At 32.6% G+C, this 17,365-nt stretch overlaps 1 protein-coding gene and 1 long non-coding RNA gene across 5 annotated transcripts; one reads left to right on the plus strand and one right to left on the minus strand.

The window, feature by feature from the left end:
* Nucleotides 1-349: 349 nt before the first annotated feature.
* LOC137806311 (bifunctional 3-dehydroquinate dehydratase/shikimate dehydrogenase, chloroplastic-like) lies at nucleotides 350-16,039 on the minus strand. Of its 4 annotated transcripts, none has more exons than XM_068606348.1 (13): nucleotides 15,908-16,039; nucleotides 15,600-15,817; nucleotides 12,106-12,211; nucleotides 11,214-11,432; nucleotides 11,018-11,110; nucleotides 4,141-4,487; nucleotides 3,352-3,415; nucleotides 3,130-3,238; nucleotides 2,890-3,033; nucleotides 1,938-2,086; nucleotides 1,276-1,438; nucleotides 1,106-1,150; nucleotides 350-564 (listed from the first exon to the last, which is right to left on the minus strand). In XM_068606348.1, exons 1-12 carry the CDS (start codon nucleotides 15,926-15,928, stop codon nucleotides 1,110-1,112), a joined length of 1,674 nt encoding a protein of 557 aa, XP_068462449.1. In that variant the 5' UTR covers nucleotides 15,929-16,039; the 3' UTR covers nucleotides 350-564; nucleotides 1,106-1,109. The 4 variants fall into 4 exon arrangements, with proteins under 4 accessions (XP_068462449.1, XP_068462451.1, XP_068462450.1 ...); XM_068606350.1 differs by having other exon boundaries at nucleotides 12,106-12,224; nucleotides 15,908-15,961; XM_068606349.1 differs by lacking the exon at nucleotides 11,018-11,110.
* Nucleotides 16,040-16,048: 9 nt separating this feature from the next.
* Nucleotides 16,049-17,127, plus strand: LOC137806312 (uncharacterized). Its single transcript, XR_011080327.1, has 2 exons — nucleotides 16,049-16,186; nucleotides 16,643-17,127. It is a non-coding gene; the product is annotated as an uncharacterized lncRNA (long non-coding RNA).
* The last annotated feature ends 238 nt before the right edge of the window (nucleotides 17,128-17,365 follow it).

Here is a 17,365-nt window from a genome sequence, read left to right on the forward strand (position 1 = left end):
TTACAAAATTAGAAGTAAGAAATCATAATATGGACAAATTGTTCAAGTACCACAAGAAAAAATCCACGCTACATGGTTGTCGAAGGTCAGCTTATCACCTTTTCTTCTCCATATATTGGATAAATAACTTCTCTGTTAACGTTTATTCGTTCTTTTACAAACTTTTATAAAAATATAACCAACTTGTTGAAACTTTTTTAGTTGATGCCATATATTCATATTTTATATATTGTCTTATTTTTATTACATTTCTTTTTAATCAAGTTATTCCTCTTAACACCTTTATAAATTCTAATATTAGTAATTTTATACTTCATCAATTTATCTATTTATTACTAATGGTCTCATCTGATATATAAACATTTTTTTTTTCTACTGGACAAATTTTTTCCATTAATTACAAAACGAAATTTGATTTCACGGTAAACCTAATTTTGACAACAAAAAAACCCAGTTTTTTAGGGTTGTTATTGAATTTACTTTGGCGAATAAAGTGTTAGATACACGAATTGGAAATGTCTCTTCTAAACCTGTCTCAATCCGTTCCGTTGCTAAGCTTAATCACTGCAAAATAAAAAATCATGTTAGATATTTATTTGGCATTATTACTTTTATCTTATTACATTAAAACCCTGCTTAAATACTTTTCCCAGTGAATACTCATAAATTTACACAAATGAAATTTTTGAAAGTTCAGAATAGACAAGTTAATTTAAGTCATAAAATTAATTTTATCCTCTTACTTTTTTAACTCTAACAAGTGATTATTGATAAGTTTTAAATAAGAACAAATAAACAAAAAAGGTTGTTAATAAGATACGGAATCATGATGGCCAATGTTTTAAGGGAAAATAAAATTCTCAGCAGCATTCAATAGTATCATTGCAGCATTCAATACTTTAGATTTTTAAAAATTGAGATTTAAAAGAATAAATGGTGAGATTACAACGGATTCAAGCATTGATGACATGAAAGGATCCTTCCTCTTAAATTACAATTACTTGGCTAAATTGAATCATGGATGGAATAATAAATTAGCAAAATTAAAACTTTCAACACGTGAAGAAGCAAGATAAATCGGATAGAGGTTATGTCTTGTGCAAACCTCATTAATACTTTTCCATAATTTTTCTGAAGAGCTCCTTTGGTGCTGCAAATTCAAAATAAAATCAAACAAATAAAAGGGTTTCAAAATCAATTGGATCAATTGAGGTATAAATAGAGCAGGGAAATCCAGTGAAACTCAGTTCATTAAATTTTTTACATTCAGCTTACCTGGCAATCCAGTGAAATTCTCATATTGTCCATATGCTTGCCCCATAAACATTTCCAATCCTGTTACAATAGTGGCTCCTGATTCTTCTGCTTCTTTCAAGAGTCTAGTAATTTTGGGCGTGTATACAGCATCAAAAACTAGGGTATAATATTTCAAAGCATGCTGCAAAAAAAAAGAAGGAATTATTGGATCTCTGGATTTCAATCTCAACTTGTTCATGTTCCATATGATGAAATTGTGTGCCTTTGTACAAGCATAAGAATATTTTTGCCGGCTAGGTCTGTATTTTTTATCAGGTAAAATTCAACTGTCTCTCTCTTTCTATATATATATATAGATAGATAGATATCCTCAGACTGCATGAATATGTCAAACCAAAAGGCTAAAGTCATAGACAAGACTTAACTAATCATATTGATTCCCTACCAACTTTCCATTAAGAAGGAATTATGCAATGATAAAATAACATGATTTTAGTGAAAACAAGTAATGGAATAAACATTTTCATACACCAACAATCATATTTCATCAAAACAGAAATCCAACTTCATTAGCAAATGGAAGTAGATATGACTGGAATTGATATATCAAATTCAAAACTTCCACTAACAGTATTTCAAGGTCTTAACTGGTATGACACATCTATATTGAAGGAGCAAACCTTAGAAATAGGTGTATCATCAACTTTTGGTTGCATTCCAATTGATGTTGTATTAGCAAGAATCATACTATCCTCCGGATGGTAACTATCTAAATCAGAAAGAGTTAAAGCATCTCCTCCAATTGCATCAGCAAGTTCTCTAGCACGGTCTATATACATGAATAAAACAAACAATACGTATGCCATTAAGTATGATTAAAAAAACCAGGAAATAATGGTTATGATTTCTCAGTAAATGAGTGAAATATACATATATATATATATGTATATATGCTTATTAGAGGGACAATAAATATGTGACATATTAATAACTCGATGCTGCTTATAGTACTGATTTGGAAGGTTATCGTATATAAAATGAGAATTTGGGACCATAGAAGACTTTTTTGAAAACCATATTCTCTATTATATTCAAGTAACTAATTGATTATCTCAAAATCTAACGCTCAAGCTAGCTTATATAAAAATATTGCACTCATGAGAATCATAATGAATTGAACGAACAAATCTAGTAGCATGAGTGGAATACAAAATATAGTAGACCAAGAAATTACTACATCACAAAGGAACATTGAAAGGAAAAAGTACTGGTAAACAAATGATGAAAAGTGAAACAGGTTAGACATTATCATTAACAAAATGCAAGTTGTCTTAAACTCGTAATCAAGATATCAGAAGAAATGAAACCCAAAACAAACAATCGAGATGTTTCAAACAGCTGTAATTGTACCCAAAAGGGCAAAACCATATAACTTCAACTAAAATGGTTTTTCTTTTCTGAACCAGAAATGCCTGATTAAGACATTTCTCATCCTTGACACTAATATTAAGAGAATTGATCACATTATTAACAATCTCCTACATGTGGTGCTTTGTGAACAACGTCTAAGAAACTTTAACAATTCAACATGTTTCAAATTTAAGCAAGAAAAAAACAAATCACGAAGCTTACCATAGGTACGGTTAGCAATCACAACCCTTGCTCCTTTCTCTTTTGCACCATAGGCAAGTGCCTTACCAGCACCACCAGCCCCAATAACAACAAACAACTTACCAGCTAATGGTGAAATATTTGTGCTTCCACCATTATGTTTACCTGCCAAGAAATAATTGAAATACACAACATTTTCAGAATAAGAGTTACCAGCAACAATGATAGTAATGTTGCTTAGCTACCAAAGAAGACAACTACCTCGTAAACCATCCTCAATTGCAGAAATAGCACCGACATAATCCGTATTATATCCAATCAATTTTCCGTCAGTTGGTCTTCTAATAATGCAATTCACAGCTCCTATTGACTGTGATCATAAACAATTTGAAGAATTTAGAAAAAAAAAAACGGAATCAAATCATTTCCATCATCGATCCAAGATTGCCAATCGTACATTGTAATGCAAAGTACATCAATTACCTTAGCCACTGGATCAACCTCATCACAACACTCAAGTGCCGCCTCCTTGTGAGGAATGGTAACACTGAAATACAAATACTAAAGATCAAATTCAAGTAGTTCTCTTAGAGGTTTACAAGATATTCATAGAAGTGGAACAAAAATAGGAGGCATATATAGGGTTACTTCAGCATTTAAACAAAGGTGATGCATTACATGATATAAAGAAACAACTTCACAACTACTACGTAACTTTTCTTATTTGTATACCCGTAGGTCATGTATACCTGGATTTGAAAGGAGTAGATACAATTATATGTATATGCTTTAACAAAACAATGCAGTATAGTGACGCATTGCATGTGAGTGTGTAAAACTGAATGGCATACGAAATACAATATATTGATCACATTCATTGTCCACCTGGTTGGGAAATATTGGAAATATTCATCGAACTGTAAACAATTATGCAACTTAAAAGAAAAAGGCCTGATGAATTCAAAATTTCAGATCAAATTAATCAATGAATGACTTTAAGCCAAAAAGAAATTACATCCTTAATGGTTTTGCCTAGAAGTATTTGAGCCGTTAAAATACTTTAACTAAACTTGGAATAACAACATATCAACAATCCTAGCTAGAAAAGACCAAGCAGTAGACTAATAGCTTATTTTGAATATATGGATCTTTAGCAAACCCAGGAAAGCTTTCTAGCATGTAAAGAAGAACCTAGAACATGTTACCGCACTTGAGAAAAGCATCTAACATTATATTATATAAATTCAAAATATCTTCATAAGGAGTTGGAACCTGAATCCCACAAAATCTGTAGAAGAGTAAGTCCTGAGAAAATTGGCAAGGTCATCCACCAATAAAAATACATAAACACCATTATAACCAACTGACTTGAAGACTTCATTGAATAATATGGGTGATTTACTGTGACCGACCGGCTTTCCAATAATCCCATATACTTTTGTATCAGGTGCCACTTGTCTCAAATTGTACAGATATAATAAATCCTGAAGTGTAGGTTGTCCAGGAGCTGAAACTACTCCTGACTCGAGGGTACCAAAAGTAAGATATCCACCAAATTTTGCACAAAGTATACGAGAAATCAACCCCCTATCACCCATAACAAGTCCAATAAACGGAACCTGGAAATTAGAACAACGGTTATGCTAAAATGATTCGTTATAATATAAAAAGCCTCAATATAGTACTCATACGAGTTAAAATATAATTAGAACTATTGGAGTAATGAAATTTTGCCATACTTGAATTTTTAACAAGTTTTATATAATATTTTGGTTAGTTAATTTAAATTTCAAATAAATCTAACAGTTCATTAGAAACTTTCGCGATTTCAAATTATACATAGAAATTCTCATTTATGAATTTCAAGGATTATTTTGTTCCTCCTCATTTTCTAAGCAAGTTCCAATATCTCTATATATTTATTTTACAAAATATTTCCAACAGTATCAAAGCTAACTTGCTAAGAACTGTGACGCAAACTTTTCAGTAAGCGCTAAACATAGTGAGGCTTAGTGTAAAACACTATTGAGTGAATTATTTTTCAAGACGTTTGATGCATATATGCCTACTTTCAACAATTCTTTCACTTGTCATTCTAATGATTAACCATGAACACTATCACATTTAGGCTATCAAGAGGAAGCTTTTTCAAGATCTTAAGGTTGAAGAAACATTGTAATTTTTTAAGCAGATCCGCTGCCATTGGAGAAATTTTTCCTATTCATGCAAGAGTTTATGATGAGGAGAACCTGAAAAAGATAAAGTGATCATTTATACACACACATCAACCCAATATACTCACTCATTTTTGGCCATCTCTAAAATCAAGTTGGTATCAAAGTGAACTCATTCTGTTGGTAATTTTGGTGAAATACTCTCAGTCACCACTGTCGACAGCCGGTCACTATCCTTTTTCTTCAACAAGCACATGGTCTTACTTGTCTCGACGGCCAATGGGTCTACGCTGTCAAATTTAGGTCCACTGGAGAAGTTGATCGCCTTAAACCTCGATTGGTGGCCAAGGGATATACTCAAATCTATAATCTTGATTATTGTAATACTTTTTCTCCTGCAGCTAAGATTAGTACAATTCAATTCTTTCTTCTATGGTTGTTATTCGTCATTGGCCATTTCACCACCATGACACTAAAAATATCTTCCTTTACAGTGACCTTGAGGAAGAGATTTACATGAAACAACCTCTTGGATTTGTTGCTTAGGGAGAGCATGGCCTAGCTTGTAAATTACTCAATCTCCCTATGGACTGAAGCCCAAAAATTAGTTTGGTAAATTTAGTCATTGTGCACAGAACTTTTGGATTGAAACAAAGTGATAGACCATTCAGTTTTCTACTGTCATACATACTCTAGGAAGTGTGCTATCTAATGGTATATGTTAATGATATAGTTATCAAAGGAAATTGTTGCATAATCAGGAGAATTATGTTATAATTAAGTGCAGATTCCATTTTATATTTATTAGGACAGATTTGTTAGTGATTTGATTTTATTTGATTTGTACAGCTTTAAACACTCATTATTTCTGGCTTTCATTGCCTATTATTTCTTTCGTAAAACAGTCTATAAATAGAGACTGTAATCACATTTGTAAGATATCTCAGAAATATATTTCATCTATTTCTTTCCACTTGGTATCAGAGCTCCTGATCTAGGAGACTCTGCTTCCGCAATTTTTTTTTTAGCCTTCATTGCTGTAATCATTTTTCTTGACAGCCTTCATTGCTGTAATCATTTTCCTTGACAGCCTTCATTGCTGCAATTATTTTTTTTTGGATAGCCTTCATTGCTGCAACTTTCTATTTTCCTTATCCTTTCTCCATTGACCACCACCACCACCTTGCACCATTGACCGTTACTGCCACCGCCATTGACCACCGCCGACCACCACCACCGACCACCACTGCTGTCGCTCGCCGGAAACCGCACCGCTCGCCGGAACTGCCACTGCTCGCCGGAAACCGCCGCCGGCCGCCAGAAATCGTACCGGAAAATTTTTCCGGCGGATTTTTTGTGTGTGTGAATAGGATCAAATTTTGCCAATCTGAAAAACTCAGTTGGTTTTGAACTCTCATGGACTCCCTTAGTAAGCCATCTAGCTATTGTTCCTTTACTATGAGTGGTAAGAGTTCTAGTTTTTTATCCTTTAATGCTTCTAGTACTGAAAATATCTGGATTATAGACTCTGGTGCTACTGATCATATGACACCTCATTCCTCTTCTTTTTCATCCTACACTACTTTTTCCGGTAAGCCATATATTACTGTTGCTAATGGTTCCACTACCCCCATTAATGGTCGTGGTAACATTCACCTTCAACCTTCATTTCCTTTAAAAAATGTGCTTCATGTTCCCAAACTATCCAATAACCTCTTGTCTATTCAAAAGATTACCCAAGATTTAAATTGTGCAGTGGTATTTTCTCCTTCCCATTGTGTTTTTCAGGATCTTGCCACGGGGAAGACTATTGGAATTGCTAAAGAGCAGGGCGGGTTATATTATTTCCAGCATGAAGAAAGTAAAAAGGGTGCTAGACTACAGGCACACACTTCTAATCTTCATCAAGGTCGTGAATCTTGGTCATCCTCTCAGATATGGCTTCAACACAGACGTCTTGGTCATCCTCCATTTAGTACCCTAAAGTCCTTATTTCCTGTTTTATTTACAAAAGTGTCTGCTGAGTCATTTCATTGTGATGTTTGTCAGTTTGCTAAACACCATCGGACAACTTTTCCTCCCAATGGTAATAAAAGTTCTAAACCTTTTGATCTTATTCATTCAGATGTATGGGGACCTTCACCTATTCCTAATATCTCGGGTGCAAAATGGTTTGTTTCATTTATTGATGATTGTTTCACTTGTTTGTAAAGTTTTACAGAATGATTCAAACACAATTTGAAAATCCAATTAAGAGATTGCGTTCTGATAATGGAAGAGAATATGTGAACCAAAACCTTTCCAAGTTCCTTGAGGAAAATGGAGTTGTTCATGAATTAACCTGTGTTGACACTCCTCAACAAAATGGGGTTGCTGAAAGGAAAAATCGTCATCTCCTTGAGGTTACTCGAGCTTTACTTTTCCAAACATCTGTTCCTAGATCTTACTGGGGGGAAGCAGTCCTGACTGCCACTTATTTGATTAATAGATTACCCTCTCGGGTTCTAGAGGGTGTTACTCCTATTCAGGTTATGACCACATTCTATCCTTCTATTCCCATGTTGAATAGTCTTCAGAATCGTGTCTTTGGTTGTCCTGCTTTTGTCCATGTTCATAGTCCTTATCGGGGTAAGTTAGATCCTCGTGCCATCAAATGTGTCTTCATCGGTTATGCCCCCAACAAAAAGGGGTACAAATGTTATCATCCTCAAAGTCGTAAAGTTTATATTTCCAAAGATGTCACCTTCCATGAAACAGAGTCTTTCTTTCTTAGTTCTCAGCTTCAGGGGGAGAGTATTCAAGAAGCTGAGGACCTTGAGTTGCCACCTTTTCCTTTGTTGCAGGATTTCGTTCTTAGGGAGGATGACAAAGACCCTGCACCAACATCATTATCAGAGAAGAATAATGAAGACAAATATTTTGGAAAACAATATCAGCGAAGGCAACAAGAACCCGTCCTGGTCGAACAGCAACTTCAATTGTCTGAATCGGAGGTAAGAACTCATACCAGTGAGACTCTTGAGGACACCTTAAATACTGGTTTTGAACCTAATCTAAATGATTTACCTATTGCCTTGAGAAAAGAAAAAAGATCTTGTGTCAAATATCCTATATCCCAATTTGTGTCTACAGAAAAACTTTCTATGCAGCACCAGAGTTTTCTTTCAGCTATTGATTCTATCAAAATCCCTACATCGGTACAAGAAGCCTTGAAAGATGAGAACTGGATTCGAGCCATGAATGAAGAAATGAGCGCGTTAGAAAGGAATGAGACTTGGGAGATTGTAGAGAGACCAAAAGATAAGAAAGCAGTGGGTTGTAGGTGGATATACACAGTTAAGTATAAGTCTGATGGCACACTGGATCGGTATAAAACAAGGTTGGTTGCAAAAGGGTACACTCAAACCTATGGGATCGATTATGAGGAGACTTTTGCTCCAGTGGCAAAAATGAATACCGTCAGGATTATTCTCTCCCTGGCAGCACACTTTGGTTGGGCAATGCATCAATTTGATGTTAAAAATGCCTTCTTGCATGGAAGCTTGGAGGAAGAAGTATACATGGAGATTCCACCTGGTTATGGTATTGTTAATGAAGGGAATAAGGCGTGCAGACTTAAGAAGGCCCTATATGGTCTTAAACAATCACCTCGTGCTTGGTTTGGAAGGTTTACTCAAGCTATGGTATCTTTGGGGTACCGACAAAGCCAAGGTGACCATACTCTGTTTATAAAACATTCTCAGAATGGTAAACTCACTCTACTTTTGGTCTATGTAGATGATATGATTATTACAGGTGATGATGAGATTGAAAAACAAAATTTGAGGGAGAGACTAGCTGCTCAATTTGAAATGAAGGATCTTGGGAAGCTGAAGTACTTCCTTGGGATAGAGGTTGCTTACTCGAGACAGGGCATCTTTATTTCTCAAAGGAAATACATCCTTGATCTTCTCAAAGAGATTGGTAAGTTGGGTTGTAAGCCCACTGGAGTGCCAATAGAGCAAAATCATAGGATTGGGAATGATGAGGAAAACCCAAAAGTGGAGAAGACACAATATCAAAGACTTGTGGGAAAACTCATTTATCTTTCACACACTAGGCCAGATATAGCCTATGCAGTTAGTGTGGTTAGTCAATTTATGCATGATCCAAGAGAAAGACACTTGCAGGCAGTAGATAAAATTATTCAGTACTTAAAAGCCTCTCCAGGAAAAGGATTGCTATTCAAAAAGGGGGAAAACTTATCCATGAAAGTATATACTGATGCTGACTATGCAGGATCGATTGTTTATAGGAGATCCACCACAGGCTACTGCATGTTCTTGGGTGGAAATCTGGTGACATGGAGGAGCAAGAAGCAAAATGTAGTTGCAAGATCAAGTGCAGAGGCAGAATTTAGAGCCATGGTTTAAGGGGTGTGTGAACTCTTATGGATGAAGATCATACTTGATGACCTAAAAATAAAATATGAAGCTCCTATGGGTTTGGCATGTGATAATAAGTCCGCTATCAGTATTGCACACAATCCGGTTCAACATGATCGAACAAAGCACGTAGAGATAGACCGACATTTTATTAAAGAGAAGTTGGATGATGGTCTTATAGCCACTGAGTACATCCCTTCAAGACTCCAATTGGCAGATATGTTTACTAAGGGACTTCCCACAAAACAATTCGAAGATCTTACTTGCAAGTTGGGAATGATAGATATACATTCACCAACTTGAGGGGGAGTGTTGCATAATCAGGAGAATTATGTTATAATTAAGTGCAAATTCCATTTTATATTTATTAGGACAGATTTGTTAGTGATTTGATTTTATTTGATTTGTACAGCTTTAAACACTCATTATTTCTGGCTTTCATTGCCTATTATTTCTTTCTTTAATTAGGTTGTAAAACAGTCTATAAATAGAGACTGTAATCACATTTGTAAGATATCTCAGAAATATATTTCATCTATTTCTTTCCACTGAAATGATACCACTCGAATTTCTCAACTAAAAGAGCACTTATTCTATCACTTTCAGACCAAAGATCTTGACTATCTAAAATGCTTTCTTGGTATTGAAATGGATCAGTCAAAGGAAGGAGTTGTAGCTTCACAAAGAAAATATGTTCTTGGTATTCTAGAGACAAGGTTGGAAAATTGCAAGCTCGTTGATAGCCCTAAGGACCAAATCAAAAAAGGTAATAATGGACCAAGGTGAAACCTTTTCACATCCAAGAGGTATAGGAGGGTAGTAGGAAAACTCATTTATCTCACTATCACAAGACTTGATATCCCTTATGCAGTTGGAGTTGTTAGCCAATTCATGCAGAATCCTCACATTGACCATCAAAATGTTGTGATTACCATTCTCAGATATGTAAAAAAGGGCTCAAGGACAAGGATTGTAGTATAAGGATAGGGGAAATACTCTGTTATGTGCCTTGTTAAGAAAAAACAAAATTCACTCTCTAAACCGAAACACCCTGATTTCCTTTGCAAGATGATATTATTCCAGAACCCTCTAACGTACACAACAAGCACAAACAAAGAAAACACTTCCTTTCAGATTGAAGAAGTTATGATGGAGAAAGAAGTTGATATTCCATGAAGAGGGAGGAACGGATCAAAAATGAAGTTTTCTGCTGGATGTGAATTGTGAAGAATTTGGGTTGTGAAGACCATTTTCTACTGGATGACATAGTAGTAACTTGATCAAGAAGCAAGATGAAGTTCAACCATCAAGCTTGAAAATGGAGCAAAAACAGAAGGAAGAAAGTCAAAACCAGTCTAACAACAATCAAAGGCGGTTTCTCAAAGGAGCACATGACTTGAAACTAATAACAAAAGGTTTTAAGTACTAAATTATGTGATATTCATACAAACCAAGTGTATTGCATGGTTTTTATGCAAAGGCAAAGTGCTTCTTCGACTACCAACAAATATATGGTTTTAAATGGTTAAAAAAATGTTTCCTTAAATTTACCTCGGTTCTTATTTCCTCATATATGTATCCTGATGACATATTTGTCCTCCCTTCCTCGACTGAATTTCCCATCAATTTCCTCTTTACCATACTCTAATTAAACTCACCAATGCTTAGATCAATAGCTTATAAATTTTTTTAGAAAATGCATATGGATTTAAAATCTTGTTCAAAATTTCCATTTCTAGTGCCTTACTTGAGAATGCACCATTATTTGAAACATGCGTGCCACATCAGTGATGTCAGTGGCAGTTGTTGCAATCTTCACAATGTCTGCTCCCGTTGCTTGTATTCTTGCTACAAGGTTACCAAGATCCTCAATTGAAGGAGTAAGCTGATAGTTGTGAGATGAAACAATGACCTTGGTTTTATTGAATGTCTTCCCACGTATAGAGTCATAGAATGCATGCGCTACCTTTAGAGATATCACAAAAGCAGGAAATGTTTCATTAAGTTTCATTGTTCAGACATTATATAGAAAATAATACGAAGACAGTATCTGGCATTCATCAAATGGGGAAAGTTTTAAATGGAGAAGAAAAACAAATTATTTTCCTTCAGGTCAACTATGTGATATTTCCAGACACTAATTTGATTATTCATATATTAGAAGTTCAAGCAGTTCACATCTGCAGTTGAGTTTGCTCAATGTCAGATGTCATCTTTCCGTTAGAATCATGCAAAGACTTCTATTTAACATAAAACAAGAGAAAACAATGAAAAGGCATCTTTGGGATTGAGAGATACATATATTTTCTTCAGCATAATGCACTGAACTAGTAATCTAAGACTGTATATCATAAGAACAGGATATGATGGTATATATAACAAACTACACATTACGCAATTACAAGTACACTGCAGTCATTTATATTTCATACTTCACAGCATAATATATTGGCAAAACTAATACTAGAATCAGACAAATTTGGTGTAGTAGCATTATCATATGAACAGAACCTATCCAAGGATTTGTTCGGTTCAAGAGAACTCCCAAAATATTTCTAAATATATTTTGGCTTATATTTTCAAGTGCATACAGTACAGTAAAGTTGTCAGTGGCTTTATATCGACAAAGGGAACACAACCTGAAGTTCAACGTCAATATAATCAGCTCCCAACTCCATGGCTAACCGTAGTGCATCCAACCGTTTGTTTTCATCACCGTCATACATTCCACCTTCCCACTTGGGCCTTAGAAAAGATACTGAATTTCATCATTCACAACGCTTAAATCTCCCAATTAAATCACACCATAGCTAATGGTCAACAAATTCAAATTTAAGCACACAACAATAGTAGAGAACAGCAGATGACACCTAAGAGAGATTACACAATATAGCTACATAGAGTATAGCGATAGTATTGCTATTTATAGATTTATAATAAGAAAATTTTTCACTTTTAGATTTAAAGTGGAGGAATTTCTTAGATCAAAGACAATTGACAATGTCAAGTATATTATCTCTTAATTAGACTGACAAAATTAAGAGAAATTACCATAGCCTTCAAGAGGAGAACTAAGTTAGACGTTATGATGATTCAAAATTCGAAGAGCTTCACTCTTCCAAGTTTAAAAGAAAGTAAAAAAAAAAAAAAAAAAAAAATATTTGTTAAAACAGTTACCTGTTTAGAAAAAACAATAAACAACCTTTTAGTATCAAATCATGTGTCTCTCATTAATCATAAGAAAAATGTAAATAATACGAAAATTTATAATAAATATTTGATGTTAAATTTGTTATACATAATATTTATAATAAATTTTTTGCTATTAAATTATAACATATTAAATATTATATTTCAAAAACATTAACAAGTTTTATGATATTTTATCACATCACTTAAATATTTTTTATTTCATACAAAACAATACTTAATAAGTTCTGTCACTAAAATTGGTCATATATTCTAAATTTTTGCTATTGAAGTGAATTAGCATTTAAACTCGTAAATGCATGGAATAACTTTTTTATATACATACAAAATATAAATATTTAATCATATAAATTGAAATAACTTTATCATACTCTTTCTTCTGACAGCATTTTATTATATTCTAATAATGAATCAAATTAATATAAAAATAAAAAATAATTTGATTTAAATTTAAAATAATATTATAATATAACAATAATATATTAAGAATATGAAGATTTGTTAGGACTTAATGTTGAAGATCCCATATCCACTAAAGATTAGAGTCTTTCATAGTATATAAGTGGGTACAAACCTCATTCCATAAACCGATTTTATGAGGTTAAGTTAGGCTTAAAACTCACTTCTTAACATGGTATCAGAGTCATTTTGAGCCTATCCTAGCGAGTATTTGTTGGGTTAAAACCCACTTCTTAACACTTAAAAAATCATCTTAATTTAAAAATTACAGTAACTATATTTAATAAAAACTTTTTTTTATATAATAACAAAGAGGATATGAAATTTTGGTGAACACATTTTTGTCTTCTGCTTATCCCGATAATTTATTTATTAAATTATTATTTTATCCCTATAGACACTTTTTAAACTTATATTTTTAAAACATTGATTCAAGATTCGATGGTTAAATCGAAATCGAGCCAGGATCAAACTAATATTAAAAAAATTATTTTAATAATAAAAAATGTACAAAATAGTATGATAAAATACAATTTCATAATCTAAAATAAAACAAAAATTTAGAGAATTATAACATTTAAAATAAAAAATTAAATAAAATATGCTATAATAATATACATGATAGAAATTTTAAGTTAATAATATGTATAATAAAAATAGAAAATGATAGACATTTTAGGTTAATTTTTATTCTTTTAAGAAAAAATTAAAATTATGATTTACTATTTTTTTTTCATCTAGCTTAACTTGTTTTTATCAAATTTTCAATTCATTAATTAGTTATTTTTTTTACCGAACTTTTGAATTATTTAAACCAATTAATTGATGAGTTTATCAGATTTTCGGTTCGACTAGTGAGTTTGGTCCCGTTTTCACAGCATAGCTTTAAATCACTCATTAAATTAATAACATTCTAGAAGCCACCCATTTCTATTATTTTACTTTTTTATGTTTAAAATACATAATAATAATAATTATTATTATTACAAAAAATTATGAGATATAAGTTCAAATTTGAGTGCACAATATAACTATACACTTATCATATTACTAACAATAGAGGTACACAATATAAATTTTAAATGATTATTTGTTTTTAGATGAAAAAAACTAACTTCTAAGTAAGAAAAAGAAAATACTCATATTTTTCGTGAAGGGAATGCGTGTGCCGATAAAGTTGACTAATTTAAGATTTATTCACAGAGAATCTTTTCATTGGTATAATACATTATCATCTAGTTTGTTCTTAAAATTCTTTAGGAATAAGTATAATATATCTATGTATTTTTTTTAATATATAGATTTTGGTCTAGTCCTCTATAATTTTGTATTTTTGTATTTTTTTTAATAATACTTTTTTTATGCAATAACAAATGATTGTTGTAACTTGAGATGTCAATATAGTTGAGATGTCAATATAGTTGAGATGTCAAGTTGCATAGTGATCGCCCGTCATGAAAACTTTTATTTAAAAAAAAACTTAAAATAAAAAGGTTGGAAATAGTTATAAACTTCAATTTTTAAGGAATTTTTTTTTTGTAAATATAAGCTATTTTCTCCAGTCCACAACTTATTTTACAAACATTTTTTTTTTCTTTTCTAAAAAGTAGCTTAAATATGAGATTTTAGCTTTTCCAAACAAGCTCTACCTAGATAAATTTAGAAGGCTAAATGACAACATAAATACTATTGAGACGTTTGTGCTCACTTATTTATATTTCTCTTACTTAAATATAAATAAATAAATTAAAAATATTTAAAAATAATTTTCATCTTGTTGCACGTTCACATTTCGTTTTAAATAGTTTCCTATATAGTTATTATTACAATAAAATTTAGTTCTTATATACGAAATAAATAATATTTTAATAATAACATATAAATCCAAATTGTATTTTAATAACTATAAACACATTCAAGACTAAATTACATCTTATTAATAATAACAACAACAACCTATTGGATAAAATTGTATTTTAATCATTAAAATTATCACCTCAAATTTTTGTATCAAACTAATTTGACCTATATTTAAAATTTTAAATATAATGATTTAATATTATATATATATATATATTATGTTATGTTAATTTCTTTTTACAGTCATAAATCTATGAATTGAACTAACCTATAATAAGCTGAAAGAATCAAGTAAAAAATAATCTTCATTCACACTTCTGATGATGAATAATTATTTTGAAAAGTTTTATTTAAATTTTAGGATTAAACTGAATTTGATGAAGCTTTTAATAACAAATTCATCATTCTGCCTTTTATCTTAGGATTAATCTGAACATTCTTGTTCGTTTAGGGTTAAGACTGTGAATCCGGTGAACTCTCCGCGCAGCCGAACAGTCTAAAAGAAGTTTGTTGAACAGTAATCGGCGCTATTATTCCGGCCGCCAAAAGCGCCGGCGAGTAATAACAAAGCATGGAAGAAACAATAGAGATAAGAATTGCAAACCTGTAAGTGAACAACAAAGGCAAAACGCGATGTTGAATGAGAGCGGTGAGATCTTGATAGGGATCAATGTTGCTCAAAGAGTCCAATCGAATTTCGGCAACGTCGGCACCTTCAGCCTTGGCTTTCTGCACGTCAATCTTCATTTTCTCAATTGTTTCCCCCATTATCGGGACGCAAATTAGGGTTGCGTTCTTGGTACCCGCCGATGGAGCGGTGAACTGGAGAAGAACAAGCAGATATCAAAATTGAAATTGAAAGAAGCGTTGGTTGGAAGAGAAACAGAAATGAAAATGGAGGAGTTACCATACCAGAACGTTGGGAGAGTCCATTGGAGAGAAGAGGATGAGTCTTTTGGGAAGGTTGGTGGCGATTTTGATGAGAAAATGAAAAGGTATATGTGTAGGGTAGTTGAAGTGTTTTGGTTGGTGGTAGGAGGAATAAAATAATATATTGGAATTGAATAATATTTTTTAAAATTTAAAAAAATTAAAATATATTAGTTGAGTTGTTTGGTTTAGCTTTTCTTCTTTGGGTCTCTCTTCTTCAACGTCCTCACAGCACAGGTTTGCGATAACCTTATCATGCAGGTAATCTCTTAACTTTTCATTGTTTGGTTCTTCCTCAACCCCAAAATTGGATCCATTTATTAGTTTCAAGAAACTCTCTACCTGGGTTTTGTAGACAAATTTGTATCACTCTGCCTAATTCATGTTATTTAAAGATCAGTTTAACTTGTTCATCTTCTAGCTTGTTATGCCAGAACTGAAACAAATTGATAACAGATTTGTATGTCATTACATATACAGAATTGAGAATGCTTGGTTGAGTGTTCTGTGGATTGGTTCCCTAGTAAACAATTTGGAGCCTCTTTAGGAGTATCTATGATACCCTGCATCATGAACATTTTTTAGTTGAGTTATATATATCATTATGCTTCAATTTTTTTAATTTCAAGGATTTTGGTGGCATTTATAACGTGTTGTTGCAAGTATTGATTGAGGTTTTGCTTATTGTGGTGTATTTCTGCATTGGGATTTGAAAAGGAAAGAATTTCAATCCAAGGAAGTTGAATTGACAGGAAGGGAAAGCTCTGCAATGGGATTTCTTCTTGGCTCTTTGATATTTGAGTTCCCTTAGTTGATATTTGCTGAGATTCGAGCACTTCCCTTCTCAGAGGTCTTTCTTTTAAATCAATTGATGGGTTATTCATGCAATTGTGGAACTCTTGCTGGTGTTGACAAATTTTGATGATATGTTCAGTCCCTGTAATTTTTTTGCTTATGCTTTGAACCATTCATAAGAACAATGGCATTCATATGCATGCATGGTTTTTCCTCGTGGTAAATGGATTTGGAAGCAATGTGTACAAAATCTAAGCATCTAAAATATTTTATTCCACTTGTCTTGAAATTTGAGTTTTGTTGATAAAGATGATTCGTTGTATGTTTCAAAATGTTTAGGAGAAGAAGGTTGATAAGGAGTCTTGTAATAGTTACCTTGTTCAAGGGAAGTTATTTCATTTTATTGATTTGTCCTCCCATAAGAAGTAGTGAGATAATGATCTCTTATAGAAATTTATACAGTGAAGTTGTAGTTCCACCATTAGTAACTTGATGGACAAATTCCTCCATAATTGTATAGTCATAAAATTCCACTATATCTTGTTTTTCTTTATTCAACTTATTTAAGAATATTGTCATGATGAGTTCCACGCCTTCTTCCACCTCACATTTTATTTTATTAGGACAATTTTTGTCCATATGACA

This window comes from Phaseolus vulgaris, chromosome 3 (genome assembly GCF_000499845.2).
Source record: "Phaseolus vulgaris cultivar G19833 chromosome 3, P. vulgaris v2.0, whole genome shotgun sequence".
Classification (NCBI taxonomy): domain Eukaryota; kingdom Viridiplantae; phylum Streptophyta; class Magnoliopsida; order Fabales; family Fabaceae; genus Phaseolus; species Phaseolus vulgaris.